Source organism: Ambystoma mexicanum, chromosome 11, assembly GCF_040938575.1.
Source record: "Ambystoma mexicanum isolate Mex_15411 chromosome 11, UKY_AmexF1_1, whole genome shotgun sequence".
Classification (NCBI taxonomy): Eukaryota; Metazoa; Chordata; class Amphibia; order Caudata; family Ambystomatidae; genus Ambystoma; species Ambystoma mexicanum.
In genome coordinates this window covers 985,493,985-985,520,332 of record NC_090934.1, presented here as the reverse complement: position 1 = coordinate 985,520,332, position 26,348 = coordinate 985,493,985, and the positions used below count along the sequence as shown (strand labels likewise).

Here is a 26,348-nt window from a genome sequence, read left to right as displayed (position 1 = left end):
GTACTTCCACAATATGATGGTTTGTACTGGTTCTGTTCACAATTTGAGACTAGTAAAGCCAATGGTGACTTTACATGCCCTGGGAGACAGTAGTCAGTCCCAGGGTATGGCATCTATGTTTGGGGGTCACTATGACACCCCTGTGTTACTGCATTGAGGGTGCTGTGTAACACACATACCAAAACACATGAAGCCCTATGGAGTAAAAGACCCCATAGCCCATAAAACACATTACATAGTCAAAGGACATTCTCAAATCATGCCTAAGAGTGGGAGAAAAAGAGTCTCACTCTTAGTAGGAGAAAAAAATTAACCCCAAAAATCCAGCAAAGCTGCTGGGGGACTCACTAGGTTTGGGAAATTAGCCTCAACAGAGAATTCTCCCTTACAGGCGTGGAACATGTAGTATAGCATCTAGGGCGTGGTCTGCCCTGGAGGCACCTGGGATACCTGCTGGCTATGTAAGCCACGCCCAAGCTGAGGCATGCGCTTTGCGTTGTTCTGCACTCACAGCGTGACGTTCACCAAGACCTGCTCGCAGCATCCTTGGCCTGCATCTACAGGGAGAAGAACACCACCATTAATCCTCCTTACCGGTTAAGCATCCAGCTCCTCATGCGCTCCGGAGTCTTCCCTGGAGCCCGTCATCTTCCGCTAGCAACATCCTAGAGAGGAGAGACAAGAGGACAATTAGTAAGTGTTTGTCTTCCGATTCCATCGCCTTCAGACTCTGCTTACCTAAGCTCTCCTGGAATTCAACAACGGCCCGGACATCTTCCACACTACGCACTGCTTCCATCTGGCCGCGTTTCTTCCTGGAACTTCTCGGCGACCTGCAAGGAAGAATAGCACAGGTTAGCCTTATTCAAAGGATGCTCATTTTGCAGCGCTTCGCGCATTCTCTTACCTTCTCGAGCACCGCCCTCTCCATCAGCTCGACGTCTTTATCATCCCCTCTGCATCTACCAGAGAAGGAGAAGGTTAACAGGGCAACAACTATTGCGGACACACATTCTTTTAAAACTAAAGACTTACCTCAAGAGTGGAGTCGCAGCCGGCCCGGACTCCCAGGCCCACGCCAGTGAGTAACTTGGTCGAAGGTGCCCAGTCACGATGTGCTCCTGCACAGAACCGCAGGACGGAGAGCGCACCTTATCGAAATACAAGGTGAAGAAGGCTCTAAGGGGGTCGCAAGGGGAACACTTGGGAGGCAGGCCCAGAGAGAAAGTGATTGTGGCTAAAACTGAACTCCTGTCTTCCAGAATAGACCCACGGCAGCGCGAGTCCCTGGAGGAGGTGAATCCAATCCAGAAGCGCTCTAGTCCAGTCGGGTGGCATCCCGGTGGATACAAGGTGAGTGTTACACATGGGCAAGTAATCATGTAGATTACGCCCTTGCTGTTGCAGTTTGTGAACTGCGTCTGTACATTGGGGGGGTGCCAGCCGATATGAATGCTCGTAGTTCTTGTAGTTTGAGCACACAAAGCATCGACCACAGGGAGAATGCCTTGTGGGTGGATTGGTGTTCTATAATGTGGGCTGCGTCAGATGCGGTGGGTGATGGGCTGAAGTTAGTGTTTTAACCAATTTGTCTCTGATGTTTTGCCGTCTCTTCAAAACAAAACGGGGTACTGATAAGGGACATTTGCCAGTGTTGAGGATGAGCCACCATGTTTTTATTTCTTTTTTTATTTTCTTCAATAGGGGTGAATAGCGGAAGACGGCCGTGAACACCGTGCCATCCTCCATTTTTTTGTGCTGTTCAAGGGTGGCAGCTCAGGGAATATTCCTGGCTTCTGCATGTCCGTTTTACAATCCTGGACGGATACCATCTTGAGGTGAGCTGCACCTTGAGTGCTTTGGACTGGGACGTATAGTCGGTGGTTTCAGTGCACAGCCTCTGATATCGGAGGAACTGCCCGAATGGAAGGTTGTCCTTTAGGGCCTGTGGATGATAACTGGAATAGCAAATGAGAGAATTCCTGCCTGTTTTTTTGTAAACCTTGGATATTAGACCACCGTTGGATGCTGAAATAGCTAAATCCAAAAAAATGTGTGTTGTTTCTGTCCATCTCTAGTGTGAATTTGAGATTGGGATTCTGGTTATTGAGCCACACATGGTCGTCTTTAGAGCCTCTGAAGATCACAAAAATATCGTCGATATATCGACGCCAGGTAAGTAAATGTCCACAGTAAGGATTGGTGTGTGGGTATATATGTGTGTGTTTGAAATAGTCAACATATAGGTTTGCCAAACTAGGTGCGAAGGTCGCACGCATGGACGTGCCAGAAACCTGTTGGTAATAGGAGTCATTTAACAAGAAGAAATTCTTTGTCAGTGCTATTTCGGCCAGATGGGCTATAAAGGAAGAGGGTACTCCATGGAGGTCTAATTCCAGAGTCTAGCAAACGACGCAACATGCTCAGTGTATCTTGTTGCGGAATCTTGATATTTAAGGACTCTATAACTATAGTGACCAACCATTCTTTTTCAGGGTCAAACTCCAAGGTGTTCAGTAGGAATAGCATGGCGGTCGAATCCTTGACATAGGACTGCATTTTGAGGATTTTGTTCATGATAAAGAAGTCAACATATTGAGAGAGCGGTTCAAGGATGGAGTAGATTCCAGAAACAATAAGACGTCTTTGTATATGTATCCATAGTTAAGCCCCTTCAGAACCTCACACATGATTCAACCCAGAGACCCTACCATGGCCTCAGGAAGCAGAAGATGACTGCCACCATTGAGCAAGCTCTGACAACGTCTCGGCTTTAGGTTTGCCGGACAATACCAAGTCCTTTCTGTTGTTCTGCGATGAGTGCAACCTGCTCTGCGACAAGTGCAACAGGTTTGCTCAAGGTGTGCTGACTCAGTTACAAGGTGACCAGCACCAAACCGTATCCTACCACAGTGTAGCTTTAGTTCCGATAGCCACGGGACTCTCAGCTTGTTCGCGAGCAGCTCCTGCTGCCGCACTTTTGATAGACTCACTTTTGATAGTCTCACTAGTGCAAGGCCATCCTGTCACAATTGCGGTTCCCCATGCTGTGTTGTCATTACTGCATCAAGGAAAGACACAGTCCCGCCTCACTCAACTATGAAAATGTTCTAATTTCTGCTGCTAATGTAACTTTGAATCAATTTTCAGTCTTGAATCCTGCTCCTTTATTGCTAATTATGGAGGCAGGGGAGCCGCATTACTGTCAGGTTGCTGGAGAAACGCTGATGTCTCCCCGCTCTAATTTATCAGTTGTGCGTGTTGTACCCCGACCCGATAGTGGACCCGATTCAATGGATGGCTCTCGCATACCTGTCCCAGAAACTGGGAAACTGGCCTCTGGTTATTCTGTATGTACCACCAACCTTCTGCCCCAACAGCGTCCTAGAAGCATATCAATTATCTAGGGCAAAATCAGCTCAGGTCACCGAACAAGTTGGTCTCACCCGTGCCTGTGCCTTGGCCCGGGACACACTGGCTACAATCTATACTGACTCCAGGTACACCCACAGGGTGGTTCACAACTTGGAATCCTTTGGAAGCAGCATGGATATTTAACGTCCATGGGCACACCAACATTGAATGAAAAATAACCTTACTGAATTCATTGTTACTTCCAGCAACTGTAGTTATCGTTAAATGTCAAGGACGCGATTCCTCTCAGTCATTCACAGCACAAGGAAAAACACTAGCAGATGGTGCAGCTCGTTCTGTGGCCTTAAATGGGCCTGTGACTCCTAATGTATTTCTTGTATGTGTTGCAGTCCCACAGTGACTGATCACTTCCCTTTCCAGTCTGGCAATCCTCCAAAACAAAGCCCCTGAAGCCGAAAACGTGACCTGGGCGCAGGTTGTGAGTTGGAAGTAGATTCCCTGTGGCATTCGCCAGACGGCTACCTGGTGGCACCCAAGGTAACCATCCCTTAGCTGGTCTGTGAAGCTCACAGCATAACTAATACAGGTAAAAATGCTATGATTACTATATTGAATCGAGATTGGATGGTCCCTGGGGTAGCGTCTATGGCTAAAGGTTATTGTGAGAATTGTGTTACTTGTTTGACACATAATGTTGGGAGAGCAGTAACCATGTGGCTGTCTGCAAATCCTTTACTGGAAGGTCGCTTTCCTGCACATGCAGACAGACTTTATGCAGCTCCCCATCTGCATGAACTTGATCTACTGTTTAGTCATAGTGGATGTGTTCTCTCGGTGGGTAGTGGCATACACATGTAGAAAGGCAGACGCTGTCAAAGCAAGAAAGATGTTAGCAGATTTCATATCATGATCTGGATTGTCCCTTAGTATAGACAACGACTGAGGCACCCATTTTACTGGACAGCTTGTTAAAGAGGTGTGCAAAGATATAAGAATAGTTCAACAGTTCCATTGTGCTCATCATCTGCAGTCCAGCGCATATGTAGAACGCTGCAACAGAGATCTTAAACTGAGACCGTCTGAAGTGTATAAAGAGACAGGGTTGGAATGGCGCTAAGCCTTGCCTCTGGCTCGGTTTGCCATGCGCAATAATTCACAGCGTAAACACAAACATTCTGCCCACAGCATTCTCACAGGCCATCCCATGAGAATGGGAACTGCACCCCCAACAGTTCCCCACATCCAAAGTTTGCCTTTAGAGGATGATGCATTACTCCAATACTGTTAAACGTTGATAAACTCAGGTCCGTAAAGCCCTGCCTGAACCAGCTAACAGGCCCATCCTCTACAGCCAGGAGACTGGATACTGGCAAAGGTCCATTAGTGGAAATCGGCACTCCAGCCCAGGTGGCACTCCCGTTCCAGGACCTTCCAACTACAAACACTCCAGTCAAATGTGCTGTAATCTTGGCCTGGGTTCACGCAGCGCATTGCAACAAGATCCCTAACTCAGCCGACAACACCACCTCCGCTTCGACCGATCTTCCTCAGCTTGGCTCCAGTCCCACCAGGACCACTGACTCCTCCACCAGTGACGCTGCTGGTCTTTTGCCGATGTCAGACTCTTCCAGTGCTGCTGGAACAGAATAGGGCACAGTCATCAATCACCAAGTATGCTAACGTGCTGAACCAGGACCCACATATTTTGAACATCTTCCAAACAGTGGGGTCCCTGCAGCAGCTATTGCTAAGGCTCCTTCGCCAAAAGGTCGAAGCCCCGGAGGAAACGACCCAGATTCAGACCTCACTTTTGGCATACCACCTTCAGTGCCTGACACCACTGGATCGCTCAACGCAAACTCCAAAAAGTACGCTTTATGATCCCGTGGAAGAGTTCCCGAGAACCAATAGCTTTGAGCAAAGGGGCAACTGGCCAGGTCACTCGCCCCTGGATTTGTCCCCTCAACAACAATGAATCCCCCTGAAGTGGAGGAGCACTGGCAAAGAGTAGAAGCCACCACTGTTGATTCACTGATACCTGCAAATTATTGACCTTGTTGGTATCACCTGCTAGTCATTCATTTTGTTATAATGACCCTCATATTCACGTGGCTCTGGTACTTCCAATACCGTTAGTTTGAACTCTTAGCTGGAATTCTCGATATGAACTAAGGACAAAGGAATTCTTCATTCAGTATCCGATTGCTGTTGGAACTTTTGAATAGTGACTTTATTTTGCCGCAAATTAACAGACTATAGAACTTTGAACGGAGAGCTCTGGTCTGGTAATCTTATATCAATTGTGCCTTGCACGTCACCTGCCCTGATGACATGAACCAAACTGACTTTTTCCACTGTGACGAGTGGTCAAATGTCGTCACTTCTCGCCAAGGGGGAGCCGCTTTCCATGAGGCCAGGAAGGTGAGGCCGCTACCCGATAGTCCCCCTGGGAGTAGTACAATGCGTGAGGATCTCATGGGGATGGACTCTACCCCTGAGGAGGACGAACACCTCAGTAGAATTAGGCACAACATCCCCGACTTAACAATTCCAAACCCTTTACCATCTTTTAGCCAACCTTCACTTGCTGGCACTTCCATGTGCTATTGTGGCATTATACCATTTACCGACTCCAGTACTGAGACGAAGAATAATACCTGGGAGGCAGGTACTGACACAAAGAGGATGCACAGATGCAGGAAGAGCACTTCTGTGAACTCAAGTGTGTTCTAGTCTTCCAGGTACAAACATACCTCTACGAATTTTAAAAGCCAAAGAGGGACTTCACACAATGTCAAGCCATCCCCAAAGCAATAGCGCTTGTGGAAGCTGTTCGGCACTGGAGATTCAAAGGGCTAGAGACTGGGGCGCCGTTGGAGGAGGAGACACATCTCTAGCAGATTGGACACAAGACCCTGCAAGATGCTGGTGAGGTAGTTGCACAGCCTCTGGAACGAGGTGGACCGCACGGTTCGTGATAGGTGCTGATACTGCAAGGAGCCAAAGGCTGCAGAGCTGCCAGAGAGACCCAGAAGCTATTGGAATATGCCAAAGACCAAGATATTGCCAATGCAGACCCCAGGAAAGACCGGAGCACAGCGGGAAGATCCCAGAAGGTATGGAAGAGAACAGGCTGACCGGTGAGGACACAAGAGGGTTCTGAAAACTGAGTAAAGCCACATGGGAAACCGGGGCAGGCACCAGTCCTCTAATAACATAAATATATCAATCTCACAGCCCCTCAATACCTAACACAAAGAATAGCCAGATCGTCATCGCCAGACCAACCAGAACACCCTATGCCAACTTACTTATAGTGCCCAAAGTAAAATGAGCCAGAGCTTGGGGCTCTAGTTTCCCTTTCATTTCCGCCACACAATGGAATGCCCTCCCACCCCACCTCAGAGGGGAAACATCCCACTCTCTGTTCTGTAAAGCTATCAAAACCCTGTTATTTGCCTAAACGGACAGTTTTAACTGTTGTACATAATCTGCCTTGTACGAGGCAGTTTTTACTGCCCTACTGTTTTATATTGTTGTACATCTAACCTTTATGCTTTTGTTATGTATTAAAGTCGCCTTCTTGTAACAGGGCCTCAATGTCTTTGGCCTGTTTGTGCACTTTATACATTTAAAAAAAGCAAAATAATAATAATAATTTGAAATAATGTACAAGTGAACTGTGCATGACAGGAAATCTTCCTTGTGTCTGTGATAGTACCAAAACCACTGACCACCAGAATACGGTCAAGAACCCCAATGTGAGAGAGTGTGACTTTTGCGACCAAAGATTACTTTCTCGTGTTCGTGGCACCCCCAAGACCACTAACTGTCAGAAAAAAGTTGAGGACCCCAATGGCAGAAAGCAAGGTAAAGATACGAGTCATCTTCCTTGTGGCAGTACATGGCAGGGTAGGAAAAGGGACATGCTCCTGGCAGCCAGGAACAGCTGTAAAGTCCAAGGAGGACTGGATAGGGAGTCATTCTCACAGGCTGTTTGAAATGACAGATAGCTCAAACCAGCAGCGAGGTCAAAAAGGGGCCTGGGGAAGGGAGCCATTCACTTAGCTATCTGAAAGAATACGCCAGGAAAAGACATTTTCCTAACCCACCAAGAGGGAGTACATGAGTGTTTGGGAATATCAGGGGAAGGGAGCCATTCACCCTGCTAACACATGAGAAGTACTGTTTGTAACATTACTAACAGGTGATGAGCATTATCCCCCTTATAACGTGCAAGACACAAGACTGTTTTGAACTGAATAGAACTGTTAAAACAAACCAGGAACTTCAACCAAATAGAAGGGAGTCGTTCTCCTGGGAATGGCCAGAACGATAGTACTTTAGTTATAGTTTCTAGTGTGAGGGTCAGAAGCAAGGTTTCATGACAGGACAGTCGACATTTTGAGTTGACAGACATTATGTCAGTCACCTTAGACCTTTTAGTTAAGGCAGGGAAACTCCTCCTAGAGATAGGTAGGTTTTCTTTTCTCTTTTTCACTGAATAAAAGTCTTTGCCCACAAATATGTCACCGTATTGTCAGCCTCCTCCTTCTTCACCCTTACAAGCCATAAACATTTGGGTTGGTGTCACAACCTGATTCTTGAACCTGGATATTTGTGGATTGGCCTGGATGTGCACTATGTCTGGCTAGATTTCTGTTAACGTTTTTGTCAGAATACTGATATATTATCATTTCTCTAGGACTGTTGCGTTTCGCACAACCGGTCCCTCTGCACATCTCAGATAATAGTGAAAATACTTACCAGCAGCACTTCTCCAGACAGCATGCCTGTATTTTTGACTGCTGGTTCTGTGCCCACTACTTATCCTACAAGTTTCCAGTGGGGGGGCTACAGTGGGGAGGCAGGCACGTTTGGATCTCAAATTGGTTACAGGTCCAGAGGCCCAGTACCCTGTAGGAATGGTCATGCCCACACAGATTTTACAAGTCCTCTGAATTTGCTACACCAATCCATTTCATTTGATGGCAATTAGCAAATTTCATTATTACTTGACCACCAATTCTAATGTAGTGATCAATAAAATAACATTTGCCTTCAACCCCAATTGTTAACTTTCCCAGTCAAGGTACGCCACATATTCCGGAACCCATTTCATTTATGGGGACAAAACGTATCCCTGGCTGCCCATTAATCGGGGGGGAGTTGTAACATGGGGTAAGTTCTGCCTGCACTGCGTCATACTCCCACCTTTCCCGCTCAGCCACACCACAGATCAACTGCCCGCGAAAACCTTGTTGCTGCAGTAGGATAGCATATACCAGCCCTTGGTATCAAGATAAACAAAGACCATCTGACACAATTGTCACAGTAAGTAGAGAATGCTGCGTCCTCCGTTAATATTACCCTGAGAACAAGTAGCCATCCTAACCATGGTGCTTCAGAACCGTATGGCTTTAGACATTGTCCTAAATTCACAAGGAGGCGCCTGCACAATCGTGAAGAGTGAGTGCTGTACTTTCATACCCTGTTACTCAAGTAATATTACTTACATCGTAACCCAAATTTGTCACACTGCAAGCCTCGTTCACACTAGTCAGGAGGCTCCCTGGACATTTGGGTCTTAGATTGAGGGTCTATTGGAACATCTGAATGCAACCATTGGCCAGATCTTAGTTATAGCGCTGGTCATATTTCTAAGTCTGACCTGTCTGCCAATGGTTTGTAAGTGTCTCTAAGCCACCAACGTGTGTCCCCATGCATCCAGTCACTGGTCTCCCTGTCTAGAGGCAAATGGTGATACGAGGATGTCTTAAGGTTGGGTGTTGCAGCCTGGACAACCAAGCTCTTATGGGAGGCACGAGTGGAAAGACGGCTGGATCTGAGGATTCTTTGGCAGGGCCCTGTCCACAGCAGTTACAGAAACTGGCTTCTTCAAGGCATTTCACACTGGTGCCCCACTTCCGGCTCAATTTGCAAGAAAGGCTCGCTTTGCGGGCCCATAGGCAGGATATCCATAAATTCACATTGAACCTTCTGTCTGGCAGGAACCAACATGCCCAATATGTCAACCACCATCACCATCATATTCGGGAAAGAAGCACAAGGCTTTCCTGGAGTTTGTGTCGGAAGGATATCCAGTTCTGGGGAGGGGTCAAGGACACGGCCTCTAATACATTTGATGCCAGATCCAAACAATTCTCTCCCTCAGCTTAAAAATTACTCTGAGAAATCCCTAACGTGATGTCATCTGGCGAGGGCGTGAAAGCTCTGGCTTTTTTTTTATTTTATTAATAAATCAAATAAGGGTAATACGGTTTCTGAAAGGCAGGTCTGCAAAGCAAACACCACCTTTCTTAAAAAAAAGGTCCATGTCAAAAGCATAATACATTTATGTATCTTTACAACACCAGTCTCCTGGCATCTGCAGCCCCCGCTCTCCAGTGACAGCAGGTTCAAATACTGCATGTGCATTCCTGACAGCTGCTAGAACACAAAGTCCCTGCAGACTGAGTGAGCCTTTTAACTTCTGCAACTTTTAACTAAAATGTAATACTTGTTGGCTTATCAATCCAATGCAGAGTCATCTGTAAGAATAAGCAATATCTGGTTATGGTCTGGTTATTGGCGTTAATAATGATATGCTCTTATCAACCAAATTAGAAATTATCCAAGCGTCAACCCTGTGAGCTCTGTTAATTGATGTCAAGGTGATGTGTATTCATGACAAATGTAGGAGTGGGCCTTTGATCACTGTAACCCAAAGTAGGCCCACCACTTAAAGAGTAAGTGTGTGTTTGTCTGTAAAGCAAGTTTATTGTACAAACAGCCGGGAGGGTTAGATAACATCAAAGAGTGAAACCAACCAGAGACTCTGAACCACAAAGGATACGCATTTTATACAATTTGCAACAGTTAAACCACAACCCACAGTTTTTGTTACAAAGTTAGCCCCTCCCACATGATTGGTTATACCTATATAATGTAACCATATTCCCTTCAGTTCCCACACTGTTCATTGGATACATTTATTTAAGGACCATCCTCTCTACACCTATAATTATATTTTTTCATATTTACACTACACCCCTCTCTGGGATCCTTCCCTACTTGGTCACAGCCTTTACCCCTAATTGTGACGCACACAGCCATTTTATAGAAATTCCATTAATGTGAAGAGGAGGGGAGCAAACAAACTTCCTTGTGATCTATTGTTGCTGGTTTTATCGACCAAACCTGTTGGTGTCCCCATTTAATTCTAAATTATGCGACTTACTATTCCAGCCCACATGGTCCCAAACCCTGATAACTCAATTGAAAATCCATGATCTATTGGTGCACCTTCCTCGCAAGTAACCCTTGCATCAGGTTAATTGTCCAGCCCTTAAACCCAGCCCTACCAGTTGGCCAAAATCCCTCTAATTCAATAACAGGCTGCCACGTACTTACATAGATTACATCTCTTTTCCACAATAGCAGCAGGCCATAAAACAGGCTTAGTCGAAACTGACCGCGGCTCTCCCTCTCAGCTTTCAATCTTGTAAAACCAGATTCCTGGACATTCAAAGTTTCACTGCAGCAGATCCAAGCTTCAGTGATTAACACAAACTCCACATAATGAGGGGGCACACGGCACACAATCATTTATTCATAACATCCTCCATATCTCTCAACTACCCCAAAAAGCTTCCTGTGTATGTATGTCCGTGTGTGTTTGAGTGTGTTATAGACTACTGTGCCCACTCATCCCAATCTCCATTAACAACCTTCTATCTTGCATGCGCATGTTTAACTCTTTGCTTCTCATTAAGGCTGAGTGACACTCCATGCATTTATATTGTATCTATATCATATCAACAAAGATGTCATTAAATTGTTGCGCACATGCAAACTAAACATTTTTCATCTTCACAAATAACCCTAAAATAACATTTATTCCATTCACATTAACTACACTGTATTTGTGCCAATTTACATCATCACCGTCACCCCACTCCCCAATATGGCTTTCGCAATTCAAACATCTCTTTACCCGTAGGAACTTCATTAACTACGCCAACACAAACCCGGCTATCTCCACAGCACCAAGAGGTCTGCAGGCGTATGAAGGGGCAGAGTTAGAGTAGTTAGTGAGAGAAGGTCGACCTTAGAAGGAGTTTCACGGTTACATGTGATTTTACCGACCATCATTACAGGTATATTTAATCGCGGACCAAATATTGAAAAACACTGTTTTTAACCCGTATAACACCGCCCAACCCCATCCTGACAGATTCTAACCCCATACCCTACTACTCGTTATATATTTAATATTTTCACTTTTTTTCGATGTTATAATCCGCTCTGTTATGTACCATTCTAATGTTTGCGATAAATTGACTGGTACAGAGTTCCACCATCTAGGTTTCCTGTTTGGGCCCTCTTCCTTCCTGTCCCCTCTCCATTTATTGCAGGACAAGGCACTTTGGGTATGATGTCAGAAGGCAAGGGTCACTTGTTACAGCAAAAGGGATTGGACACCTTATAGCAGGCATGAGTTATAGTTCACCTTTACAATGAAGAAGTCTCCCACTCCTTCCCTGATTTAACTTTTAGGAGAAAATGATACACTTTTAGATGCCTGCTGGGAGTGCAGTCAATTCCAAATGCATCTCACAAAGAAGTGAAGGCTGAAGCCATTCTAAGCAGAGGGGCTCTGGCCCCGTACCATCCCAAAGGAACATTGGGTGGGACCTGCTGTGGACCGAGATCTGCCACTCTGCCAGCTGCACTGGAACAAGGCTTCTCAATGGAGGTGAAGGAACACCCTGTAGGTGTCAGCCAAACTCTCTGTAACGGGAGAGCAGAGCAAGAAGGACTTACCTGGTTTGGGACTCCTGGCATCCTTAGGAGCGAATCCCGTTTTGCTGCTTTGAGCCAACTTAGAACTACTTTGAGCCACCACGGGACCAAACGTGCTGCTTGTTATGCATGTTCAGACTGCATCTTCAAACAGGTTCAACGCAATATTGCACCAGTAGCGCTCATCAACGCCTTAACCCAAACCCTAGCTCACTGCTGTAGAGACACCAGACTCGCAGCAATTCCAAGCACAGCTTCCATCTAAAAAGACTATCTCAACCAGAGTACCAACTTGAACCACTGGAAGCAGCATCTCAGCCTGACTCGACCGCCGGAACAAACCTTTTTGATCCATCAAACTGCACCACCTCGAGCAACAACGTGAACTGTACAGAGCCCTGTCTCAGCGGTGACTTAATGCTGGATTAATATGACATCTCAAATAGATTTAACTTCCAAAAAGAACCAAGAAGTCTGCCTCAATGTTGTTGAGCCTCCAAAGATAGGAATAAGGTACTGTTAACACGTCCTAGACCCCTGACCCACTCAATGGGGACATAATGACTTGTACGCCCGGTTGTTCAGCATATTCTTCAAGAACATATCCTTTGAAAAGTGATACTTCTGCAATTTCTTGCCTGAACACCCCTGCTCATTCAACCAGAGTGCCATACTATAGATGTCTACTTATTTAAAGTATATATATTTTGTATAGAACCTTAATTGGACATTCTTGTACTTTGGAATCTTTGTAATACTGCTGTATGGGTTGCTACTGTGATCACCACACATCCTTCTTGAGAGTATAACCTGGCCTCAGCCCACGATACCACAAAAGGCAAAGAGGGTATACCTTTCGGGCTGTGTCTGTTTTACCTTTACAAATGGGATCATTGCAGTTGTGTGGGCTGTAGTGGTTTAGCCACTATCCATCCCTGTAATACTCACAATGGTGGGCAGCGGTGGGATTTGATATAGACTGCGCCTACAGCGTACTCTTCCAAAATAATAAAGTATGAAGTTAACTTTAGAGACACTGATGGGCATTTCTGATTGCTACAATGAAATTAGTCATGAGCGTCATGAAGGGCGGAAACAAGACAGTGCTCTCCATGAGCTATGCCAAGAAAGGGGACTCCTAGGTTAAGAAGACTAAACTGCTTTAGAACCTCCAAGCTTTTGAGGAATCTAGGGGGTGGAGGTGACTCTCACTCTGGTGGCAGGAAGTGATATGGAGACCACAACTCACATATCCATTTCACTGGGGGCATACATACAGAGGGGGATAGTGGTTCCTGTTCCCACCATTCTTCATGGAGAGTGAGTAGTGTGGTATGCGAGAGGTGCCGAGGTTCTGCGAAATCCCAAGTTTCTGTTAGGTCCCAGGACTCAGCCAGGTCCTAGATTAGTGTGGCGGCTCTATATGTATTGGCCTCAACGTCAGGTCCGGCACAGAGCATGTAAAAGAGCCAAGAAAAGCAGACACAGAGCAGCACTGTACCCCCTGGTGGTGAAAAAAAGTTTCTGAAGCCAGCTGTGCTGGAGATAGAAGATCATAGAGGAAGAATCTGTAGGACGAACAAATCCATTAGAAAAGTAACTATCTCAACAAAGAAAGGTTTACTTAACTATAATGTGTACAAGAAAACATGACCTATCATTACAGAAGATTAAATACTATTTTAACATCTTTTCATGAACATAACCTTTTTTTTATAGGTATGTGTGCGCTATGGTGTATCTTATCCACCTCGATGCCCTCTGTAAGAGTTGCTCTTGACTGCTCAGTCATGTCTACCATTACGTGAGCCAATAAAAGTCTGCAGGAATCCTCTTGCCTAGCTGTATGTCACTCTTTCAGCCCCTGAGCACAGAAAGTAGAGAAATCTTCCTAACAAGTAGTACTTTTCACCTATCTGCTGCCTGGCCATGCCACAGGTAGCCACCACATCTAATAGCAGAACAATACAGGAACTAAGAGTTGACAGAAGGTTAACAAATATGTGTACACATTTCATACAATTATTTACTCTTAATTCAGGCCAAAAGCAAGTATGACATCAATTTAACTGTTTTTTTTTCTTCTAATTTCTTACCAGTCGATTATTTCCTTAGAGTGCTGGGAAAAGTTTTGGTCTTGTGTATGCAACACCAGCATGGTGGCCAATGTAACTCAATCGCTATTGGTCATCATGCAGCGATCGCTTTATTCTCAACAGAGAATTTCTGGATTCAATTGCCAACATCCTGATCTTTGCTGGTCCTGTCAAAACCCAAGTGCATTCTTTATGCTTCCATGTTTTTCCTTTTGGTCCCAGATTTCGAAATTATTACAGAATATATTTTAATTTTCCTGTCCAGTTGTCAGTTGAAACATTATTGTGAACCTGCTGCGGGATTCGAACCCTAATCACATCCCTCGACTGTAATTATTTTATGTATATTCATTGAACTTTCTTTTCATATTTAAAAAAAAAGCGTGAATAATTCGAATCAACTGAATGCGAATCTTTGGTAAACTAGTCAGTTCAGTGTACAGAATTGGACGCTGATATGCCAAGAGTATTTGTGATGTTCGTAGACTTTATAGTAGGAGGGTTCCATTTACTTTCTTTCTGAATGTTCAATATTCTAATGTCTGTGTTAAATTGTTTGACAAAGATTGCCATGTTCCTAAACCTTCATGAATAGATCACCTTTTTCTTACATCTGTGTTGTCTTGCTGTCTTTCCTCAATTGTTTGCTAACAAAGCTATTTAAATTGACACATTGATGACATGTTTACCTCTAGTTCAGTATTGTAATGTTTAGTTTGTATTACCATTATCTATTATTTTTTCTTTTTGTTTGTAGATTTCAATGCATTATGTGAAGAATCTGAGGATGCCGTCCATTCTGCCATAGGGGGAGACCTTTCCCATGGGGCTAAGGCTGTGTGTCCACTGTACAATAGCCCCCTAGGGGTGGTGCACTGGGGGGAAGATCACATGGGAGAGGAAGCCGCTTATGGGATTAGGGACGACTGTTCCAAGAGAACCCAGTATTCTACGCCTTTAGTAGACACTCCCCTTCTCCAAACCAAAGCCTTCTTACCTGTTGCCAGACAGTATTAACATCCGCTATTGGGACGCTAACCAATGTAATGTGTTAAAGCTGACCAGCAACCCTGGAAATACCAAATGCTTCCCACATACCTCTACTAGAAGTACTGTGAAGAAGAACTTGATTGACCCACACAGTGCTTAATTTGTGGGGGTGGTTGCCAGTGCCCAACACCGGCACTCTTTTTTGAGCACCGGAACTCATGCAGGGCCAGCGCACGTGCAATTGCTTTGTTTGTTCTTCCACTTAGCTTTGCTTCGATTATAAATCATTGGGATTTGTCATTCTGATCTCGATCTCGCTCGTGCTTGCAGGTTGCAGGCCATGGCTGGCTGGGCCTGGGAGGGCCCAGCAATAGCAATGAACAACAAACTGTTACAAACAACAGCCAATGGAAACTACCATTCTGTTGGTACTATGCAGTATTTGATACATTCTGTATAGTAACACAGAATGTGCAGTTTTCATTGGCTGTTCTTCTGAGCCAGTGAAATTACATGGTGACGTGTTGTTGCCACAGGAGGAACCACGGCGCCACCTTCATTTCACGAGTAACTGTGAAGTGAAGGTGTCGAGGCGTGGCGTCGTCGGTCCTGACTTGTGAGAGAGAGAGCCTGCCCTGCTGCACTGCGTGGTGCGGCCTAGTTGCTTCCAGGGGCCCCCTCTGCCTGCTTTTTCATTTGTGCGGGTGCCTGTGTGCGCAACCCGGCCCCCCCACCCTGAGGCCCGTCAGGAGACCAAGTCCCAGCTGGCAAAGCAGGTAAATCAGTAGCTGTTGCGTGAGGTGCAGCCTGAGCCTGTCACAGTCAAGTGATCAGGCAAGGAAGGCCCAGGTCAGGGTCTGGGCGGCGGCACGGTCCCCTGGTGCTGTCCTGACTGCCCAGGAGTCAGGACCCCACCAGGGGCCTGTCCGCCCCCGGGCTTCTGTCTGTGTGACCCGTGTGCTGCTGACTGCAGTCAGTGCCAGGGCCAGGCCAATTTCTGTGACATGGGGCTGCCGGCTGCCGCAGACTGAGTCTGGCGACTCTTCCGTGTGTGCCGGGCCCATGGATTGTGCTCAAAAGTATGTTTTTTACTTTTTTCTTTGAAAACCTGACCTTCCGTGGGGCCGGTGGCCGGGTCCCCGCACCATGGAAGGTAGGTTTTAAAAGAAATAACTTATTTTGAGTGGCGGCTGGGGCCCATCACGTGATGGGCCCCAGCCGCCGCCCAAATATACGTTTTTTCTTTTAAAATCTTAACTTCTGTGGGCCGCTGCACCGCACACCTATTTTTGTCATCATCAGGCTCAGCATGGCCGTGGCGGTGGTGGACCCACGGGAGGTAGCCTAAGTGATTGAGGCAAGGCAGGGCAAAGCCCAGGACCGGGCGGGGCACAGGCGGCAACGTGGTCCCACTAGTGTGTCACAAAAGTAATTAATTGTCGTTTGCAACTTTGGCCACTCTTTTCATTGGTGCCGAGCCTGACTCGAGACAATTGTATGCCCCAGTCCGACCCTGGATAGCATTCATCTAAGCGAAACATGAACTGTGAATTTTTGCCTGAGTGTTTCCGTTTTTCCTTTTAATGTTATCGGCCTCATTAGATCACAAACGAGCTTCAGCGAGGGGACCCGGAACGGTGCACGTATTGGGCCGAAACCGAACTGGCTGTACTTCGCAAGAAAAGCCCATGCAAAGACGAACTTCTGAAATGCCATTTCAGGCTTAAAGATACACACATGGAAACTAGACGGGGATAACCATGGTGCACGTGCCCACTAATCTGTCGTCATAAATAAAAGCACTAGTTGAGTATTGGTGTATAATTCTCAACCGTCTTTTGCTGTCATTTTTTTACATAATACCAGCGCATGTTTTCTAGCCTGATGTGTGGTTTATACACCAGATGTGGCCCCTTAACCTGGGTACAATACGCCCCGAGCATGTGCTCCGAATGAGAGCACATGCAACCCTCAGATAGGAATCCTCAGATAGGGAGGTGGGTGTCTGTTAGACGCCGCAGTTTAGTGAAGTATGTCAAGAACATGTCAGTGGGAAGGAGAAATCCAAAAATGCATTCTCCTCGGGTTCCTGAATATTGGGTGACAAAACATACTTAGTTTTTTTAATGTGTTAAGGTGGAAAGAGGCCTTAAAGCAGAAGTAGCACAGGCCATTGATTTCACAACATTGTCTTACAGAAATGACTTTTTCCAAGTTATACAACACCATGCTCATGCTTGAAGGAAGGGTGAAGGGGGATGCATTTATGAGATGTGATGACTGATAAGGGCTTGACAGTAAATTGATTACACAAAACACCTGGATGAGGTGACTGAAGAACGGGCTGAGGGGAGAGTGCTCTTCCTGGAGGTAACCGATTAACAATACTTGGTGTACTTTAACAGACTGTCAGATGGGCAGAAGGGGTAGAGACAAATACAATGCAACAGTGACTGAAACAGAATGCTTTTTTATTTATTTGCATTTGTAAAGCGCTCACACAGCCCGGGGGCATTGAGGCGCAGTTGCAGGAGGAGCATGTCTTAGTTGCGTATTTACTACTAGCCTGTGCCAGCAGTTGCTGCAGCGCCAAACATGTGACATGGAGCAGCAGCAGTGTGATAGGCTGGTGGTGGGCCGATCTAGGTAGGTCTAGCACTGAACTGGCGTGGCCGGTGCGCCTGCGCTTAGGGTGGCGCTGTGCCCGTCCTAAGGGTGGCCCCCGGCATTATGGGGCCAATATTTTTTGGGCACTGGCACTTATTCTTTTACAAATTAAGCACTGGACCCACGGAAATACAAAAATGCAGAGGGAAACCAAAAGAGAGAGTGTCATTTTAAATCAAGGAAGTTCGGGATATGCCGACCCGGGGTGCAGGGAGCCGCACCACAGGACGCCGAACACAGAGAACGGGATCGAGAAAGCAGTCAGAGGAGGAGGGCATCCTTTGCACACTGCCCGAACAAACCAACATGCATCCCCAAGTCCGGCCAGCTGCCAGAAAGCGAAACCCCATCCCGAGAATGCAAAAGGGACTGGGGAGCAACCGCCAACCAGAAGGGATGACTGAACGAAGATTGATTGGCGGGGACGCAGCCGACCACAGGGAACGTCGACCGCTGCTGGAGCCTCAGAGGGAAACATCGCTGCATGGAAGACACGCACCAGAGAAACAGGTACGCAGGCAGAGCAAAAGGTGCTGGAGGTCGATGAGGTCTCAGGTAGGAACCGCAGAACAAGAATAAGTTGGTCTGGGACCCTGAAAGAAGCAGAGAGGGTGCTGACAGGAGTATATACTTGGCAGCGGAGTAAACCAAGCTATTGCAACAGCACAGTGAGAGTCTGGGACCTGCAACCATATGAGAACGGGCTACTAAGAGGGCCTGGGACCCTGAAGAAAACAGAGACATTACAGAAGAGTCTGTATTCTCGGCAGGAGAGTAAAGCAAGATATTGCAATCACACATTGCGAGTCTGGGACGCACACCCACGTGAGAGTTGGAAAATAAGAGGGTTGAGGACCCCGAAAGTAAAAAAAAGACTGATCCAAAAAAATAATATCTGTTATTATAAAGAACTGCGAGTCTGGGACTCGCACCATTACAAAAAATAAAAGCACAGTGACATTTACTTAAGAAGATACGGGGTCTGGAACCCAAAGAGAGGAAGATAGAACCAGAAGGATTCCAGAGGAAAGGAGAAACACCCTAATCCTTGGAGTGATGCATTGTGGAGCATTTATTCTGTCATTTTTATCACCCGAGACAATGGTAACTTTTCTGTTGACCAGAGTTGCCATGAACCCTTTACTTTGGGAAGAGCTCATCCTTGCACAGTTGATTTAGGTTGTTGGGGACAAAAGTAGGTTTATGGGACAAGACAGTAACAGACTTTATTTTGTCATCCTAACAAATTCACTAGTTTTCTTTCAGGCAGGGAAACCCCTCTTAGCTTAGGGACACAGAGGCCTTTATCCAATCCTTTACTGGTTAATAAAAGTTTATAACCAAAAACACGCCACGTTTGTGTCCGAGCATTACATCTGCACCCTTATAATTAGGAATCATTATATTGTGTGTTTTCAACGATTTTTAGTACAAAAAAAGGTCTTACCCATAACCATTGGCTACAATCCTTTCAACAAATGCCACAATTTCTGGCACGTATTCGCTAACCCGAGTAAGTACATCAGGAGGCAAAACCTATGGATAAATGAAAGACAACCATTTAATTTACAAGGTCCAAAACGGTACAAGGCATATAGAAAAAGCCTATTGATACATGTGAGAAATAGTGCTACCTGGTTACTTTAAACTATCAACCATATCCTATTTAACACAACAATTAACAGTAACACAAACATTAGCCTGCGCCGCATCTAGATAGGATTGTGAAGGCCAACAAGTGCCACACTTAGACAAAACTGTGAATGTTAGCATGCTAAAGGTCAGGTAACTCACTAACCAATACAAGCTCAAACTCTGCATACTTATCTCACTCAAAAAACTCACACAACCATCTCTCGCACAACATGCCGCACGCACTTCACAACACTGCAACAACACATAAGCCCGAGCAACAGCACACGCGGACTGACACCGATCCAATAACCGCACCAGAGCTCAGCACCCAGTGCATACCGAGTTGAAGCTGCCAACAGAACACCACTCCTCTCACTATCCTGCTCCCTTTTCACCTTACTAACCCATCCCACCTTACCGTTTACAGATCGGCCAGAGCGCCTGGGGACCAATTCCGTTGGTCACAGTGCGCGGTACAAATACCTATAACATTTAACAAGTTGTGACAAACATAGGTGATGAACGATACATGCTCTTCCTGTAAGCAACACAACTATTTGATTAGACAAAGTACCTACTGCTATCCCACAGCTAATTGCAACACTGTACAAGAATAAAGAAGAAGACATGTGATCCTAAGAAACAGGCAGTAGGAAGACTAACAGAACTCAACACAAACCATTACAATTTAACAATTGAGTAGTATTTCTTACTGTTGAGATAGATTTGTAGAATCTATCACGGTTGACAGATTTTAGGAGGACCCCCTAGTTATAGTGAACAGGTAGCTCTGAGAGGTTACCCAAAACCCCCAAAAAAGGCAATGAGAGCAGCCAGGGCATATTCCCAGGAGTGTGCAAGTGGGGTGAGTCTGCTCTGCCGGCACGTTTAACTTCACACGCAAGCCCCACTCGTACTTCACCTTCTCTTTGGGTGCGCCAGCAGCTCCGCTCTCTCCGCGGATACTGTCGGACCTCTCTTCTTTCTTTTGGGTCCGCAGCTCCTCGTGCGCACCTCAGACCATCGAGACTACCACACTGGTGTCCTTTTCGTGGCCAACTTGTCCCTGGACTCCACGGTTCCTTGGGGTCGTCTGCCGGCGTTCTGGCTCTCCAACAGCACCAAACTCAGATTCCCTGCTGGTCGCTTTGCTGCTAGTCTCCTCCCTTCTTATACAACTACAACCACTTGACAGGTTGCAGGTGTGAGTCCCAAATTGGAATTGCCTGGTTGCAATTAGTGAAGCAGTTGGGACATGCCTGGCCTTTACAATACTCTGCAGGCCTCTTCCTCGTCTCAGTACTAGAGTGGTGAAATGACTTAAAGTGTTCACTACTCCTATTTGTCTCTTAGTCGTGGTGAGAAGCAGGGGCAAAAGTCCCAGGGCCCCAGGCGATTTAGCACAAGGCGATTGTAGAGGGAGATGCTGTAGGGGAGCTAGGAGAATGGAGGGGGCCCGCTCAGAGAATCTGGATTGTAGTGGAAACGTAGCGAATTGCAACATTAGAATCACGTGTGTAATGAAACTCCATTTCAGAAGGTAGACGCCATTTTGAAAATGAGGCCTAGTGCCATGCTTATGCTAGTATGCTTACAGTCAGTCCAGAGGGTTAGAAGGGTGTGCGTGCGCCATTCCCTCGCAGCGCACACACACACTTCTTTTGTGTATCTTATCAGGAGTGCATGCCCACGAGGAATGTGCCCTGCAAAGCCAAGAGAGGGCTGGAATGGATATTTGAAGAAGCTATCCCGTGAGAAGGGGAATGAGGGCATTAGGCCTTCACCAGTGCAGATTGTTAAGTTATAGCTGCCCGAGACCCCCCCCCTAGTCCAAGACAATCATTCAAGGACACTGACCAACCCAAGACTCCTGGCCATAAAACTGTAAACTAAATGGTCAATCAGAAAGATCCGAGAACAGGGCTGGGCTGCCCCCACCATCAGGTCATATGATTTGTACTGGGAGGTGCCACGGGAGAAGGTAACAAACGGATGCCACAGTTGGGAAAGGCGTGGCGGCACCGGCATGTCTGGGAACGGAGCGGGGGTACATGTAGTTCTAAGAACTTACGACAACCTCAAAAGTAGCATCCTTACTCATGTCCTTGATACCAGGTTCACTGCAGGGTTTTTGAACGATTGATTTGTGTAACTAATTGGCAATTGTTGTTTTTGCACTGGATGACGCAAGAAGATTTTGGGACCAATCATCTGGCATCCTGGATAGAACAGGCAATATGTGTGTAGGTTCACACCAACCAGCTACCTGTATTTGCAACCTATGTAATGTACGTCATTCGTGATGCGGTGTATCTTTAAAAGCTATTGCTTATACGTTTTATCGTTAGAGCGCTCTACGGCAGCAGAATTTTTTTGGTGACACGTACTTGTATTTTTGTGAGATGTACTAGGCCTTTTCCCCAAGTGGGTTGGATTTTTCTGTGGCGTTATCATTGAGGAGTTACTCTACACTTGTCCCAGTACCATAGTGAATGTGGGGAGATGTGTTGCAATAGCCCACAAAGATTGGTCTTCACAAGGGAAGGGGGATACCATGTCTGATTATTAACCCTCCTCTCTTTAACCCTCTTTCGGTGGCTCCTGAATTTATATTTTCTGATGTTATCCTGGCTACAGGAAAAGGGGTAACAGTGTCCCACAAATGCTCCTAGGATTCTGGGTTCATCATGGAATGGGAAAGGCGAGTACTGCATCACCCTGAGGGACGTCCTATCCCTATTCCCAAAGGACCCTCAACACAGGTGATCCTGCCTCGCTTCTCCACCCCCAGGGTCAGGATCCAAAAGTGATTCCCTGGCCACCTGTGTGAGGACGCCCTCAGGTTTCTCACACATTAAAATAGTCTAGGCAACTTGGACTGAGTGCATTAATCGGCTGGTCTCTATGAGGAAGGGATGATAATCTACAAACCAATGTAGAGAACACAGATGGAAAAAACAAGCTCGAAAAACCTGGCTAATATGTTGCGTAAAAGACAGAAATTAATCAAAATTAATGGCAAGATTGATGACCTTTGATGTTGGAAACGGACACAGGACAAGATGGGCCGAAGCTTAGAAAGCCAACATTCCTCTTACTCAGCCACACAAAGAACCTCCATTTTGGATGGATACAAATGGAGGCCATTCTGGTTCATCCAGTGTCCGGCGTCCTCCATGCAGCTTCTGAAACCCACCAATGAGGATCCCATTTTCTCCCCCCAACCGGAAAACAATACTGGTATCGCTGGCATACATGTAGAACATCAGGCATCAGGAACGAACTAGAGAGGCAAGTGTCTTTATTTCTTGACTGAATAATAGGGGACTAAGAAGAACCCTGCAGAACCTCACAATTAAGTGCAGCTCACCCAAACGAGGGTGTGGGGTGAGTGGGGACTGATCGCTTGCAAGTATCTTGTCAGGAAGGAACCTTTCCCCAAAGGAGGCAGTACATAGCGAACCGCAATTAGTTTGCCCATGAGCTGAGAATAGGTTAATCTATTAAGGAGACTTTATTTTCATATATTACTTTGTAGAGCTGGTTTGGGGCAAGGAAATGAAACTCCATGAAGTATATAAAATGGCAGGTTAGGCCCTTATTGCAAGGGAATAATGTACAATGTACTCACCAACATGACTACTATAACCAATACTCCTATTTTATAGTGTTCTATCCTCATACTGGAATCGTACAAAAATGTCGACCTGGGAATTGCGAAACCCCCCCTTTACACCACGTATATATGTGAGGGCTAATGAGATATTATAGAAATACAGGGGGTGGCGGGGGGTCTCCCCCCGCGTATCTATACGGTGTAAAGGGGATTTAATCCAAAGAAAGTCGCCATTTTCGGCCGTCGCAATTACATGTGGTCGCAGTGATCACATAGATCCCTCATACTCACAGGGGTCCTGCATCCATATGGGACTGGAGCATTTCCGAACTGCAAAAATGCCATTTAATTTGGAAAAAATGTATCACATGTTCAGGGCATAGCACTACCCGTCTTTGTTCAACCTCCCAGCAACACTACACAGTCTGCTATGACTACCTCAGTCATGACAAGTTTCTGGCATAGCCTTTGTGGCATGATGAAGGTGCATAGAAAAAAGGTTACGAGTACTGTAGTCACTACGTTGATTAACTTTTACATACTCCAACCTCCCGCCCCCTTTCCGATATATACACATGGTAGACTTATACAAACAATGGCATTAACAGGAAAGGAACAAGTTACTTACCTTTAACTGTTGTTCTCCAGCATGGGTCTGGCATGGATTCAGATGCTCATGAATATTCCCAGTCATCAGGCTGGGAATCCTTGGTAAAGAAAAAATCAGTTTCAGTTTCATTTCTGAACTGTCTTTCTACTAATAACCAATCACTGGTCTCTGGGTCATACTGCCCCCAGCCAATGACTGCCCTCTACCTAAGCCCCGCCCTCTAGCAGCCATCTTCAAATTTGGTAGCACGTGAAGTGGCAGTAGGACCAAGAGAAGAGCCGCAGAGGGGTTGGAGGGAGGGTTCTCATGTGAATCCATGCCAGACCCATGCTGGAGAACAACAGTTACAGGTAAGTAACTTCTTCCTTCTCCAGCATGGGGTCTGGCATGATTGATTGATTGATTGATTATTTATATAGCGCCTATACACAATGTGTTTCAAAGTGCTTCAAGGAGGGAGGGAACATCAGAAAAATACAGTAACATTCAATAAAAGTCCTTGAAACAATACAGAATGTGAAAAAATATTGTAATAGGCCTGATGACATTTCTGATAGTGCAAGTGCATAGACGAATAAGGCAAGAGGGAAAGGAAAAGGAAGGAGAGCAAAACAAGTAGTAACATTACTATGCCCGACGGCAATTGATGCAGTGTAGGAGGTTAACAAGAGGAGGGGTGGGAGGGGGGGTGCGGGGGGGATAAGAGAGGGGAGAAAGGGAATAACAGACACGCTATGATGCAAATTTGTCAGCAACAAATTAATAGAGCAGGGGAGGGGGAGGAAGGAGAAGACAAGGAGGGGAGGAGGGGAGACAGACAAGCTGATATCAGTCAGGGGAACAATGATAAGAGTAAGTGCTAAGTGGGGGGGAGTAAGAGATGAGCGAGAAAGATGGTGGGCTGAGGTGTAAGAAGGTGGTGAAAAGAAAAAAGATGGGTGGGGGGGTAAGGGGTAGAAAGGAGGTTAGGGGGAATGGGGGGCACAGACCCTCAGAGGGGATTAGGGGGCACACAGACACACACGGGGGGTTTAGGGGGCACACAGACACACATGGGGGGTTTAGGGGGCACACAGACACTCACAGGGGGTTTAGGGGGCATGGATTCACATGCTCATGAATACAACACTACATGGCAGTACACACATGCACAACCATGGGAGGTGGCAAGGCTCAACATTAAGCATCTCATACCTCCTCACCAGGCTCACCTTCAAGCAAACAGGTTGCGCAGCACTGCCTGGCAGACTCTGGACTCCTCCCTGGAATCCCGGTCGACGCAGTAGAATCTCGTGAAGGTGTGTCTACCTTCACGTAGCAACCCTGCAGATGTCCAGCAGGGGCACACCAGACGGGAACGCCGTAGTAACAGCGATCGCTCTGGTAGAATGGGCTCTTGGACGGCCGGACAACGGTCGGTTTGCCGGGGGCCGGAGCCTTCACCGGCTGGAACAAGCGCAACAGTCCTTTCATGAACTCCTTCACCAGGTGATGAGACCACAGCGACGACCGCCCGGAGTTCTGGTGTAGCGGGGGAATCGCCGCCAGATGGAATTTGATGGAGGCATGAGCCAGCCCCGCCTTGCCAGCGGCAGCAAATACGGCAGCACTTGAGGGGCCGTAATCCGTAGAGGGTTGATCTTATGTGCACGGCAGCAGATAGAGAACCTCTTCCATTTGTGTCCATAGCACTTAAGAGTCGAGGACGCCCTGGCCTTTGCAAGCACCTCCTAGCAATCTGCCCAGATGTCGTACCCTCTGAACTCTAGTGATGTAGGAGCCAGGCCTGCAGGTTCAGCGATCCCGGGTCGTGATGTAGGATGATGCCTCCTTCCCTGGCGAGAAGATCTGCATCCGTCGGCAGTTTGACTGGGGGGTGGGAGGGGGCGCCGACATGTCCAGAAGGTCCGGGAACCAAATCTGCCTCAGCCACGCCAGTGCAACGAGGATCATCCTGCACCGGGACCGTCTGAATTGACTGATGAGTCACAGCAGCAATGGCAACGGTGGGAACGCATACAGGAACAGGCCGTCCCAGGGGAATGAGAATGCGTCACCCATGCTCCCCGGCTGGGGAAACCTGCTGGTCAACCTCCGGCACTTGGTGTTCCTCGCCATCGCGAATAGATCAATCTGGGGATTGCCCGATCGTCAGAATAGGAGATCCACTTGATCCTACCAGAGCTCCCACTCGTGGCAAGAGCGCAGCTCCCTGCTGAGTGAGTCAGCGATGGTGTTCTTTATTCCTGCCAGATGGAAGGGTTCGAGGAGCATCCCGTGGGCAACGGCCCAGTGCCACAGATCCTGCACTTCCTTGGTTAGGGCTGGGGATCTGGTGTCCCCCTGCTTCCGGATGTAGAACATCGTGCCGGTGTTGTCAGTGAAGACCCTCACCACCTTGCCCTTGAGGGACGGGAGAAAAGACCTGAGGGACCAGAACACGGCTCAGAGCTCCAGGACATTGATGTGCAGTGTCCTGTCCTCCGGGAGCCAAAGGCCTCTTGCGTGGAGATCTCCGGTGTGCGCTTCTCATCCTTCCTGGGAGGCGTCCGTC

General features: G+C 46.8%; 1 protein-coding gene across 2 annotated transcripts in view; it reads right to left on the bottom strand.

Annotated features, from left to right (window-relative positions):
* Nucleotides 1-26,348, bottom strand: part of CARS1 (cysteinyl-tRNA synthetase 1) — a 1,125,505-nt gene that overhangs the window by 676,273 nt on the left and 422,884 nt on the right. For both annotated transcript variants that reach the window (XM_069624151.1, XM_069624150.1), the window contains one exon: nucleotides 19,381-19,469. In XM_069624151.1, the coding sequence (XP_069480252.1) occupies nucleotides 19,381-19,469 (89 nt within the window). The remainder of the gene's footprint in view (nucleotides 1-19,380; nucleotides 19,470-26,348) is intronic.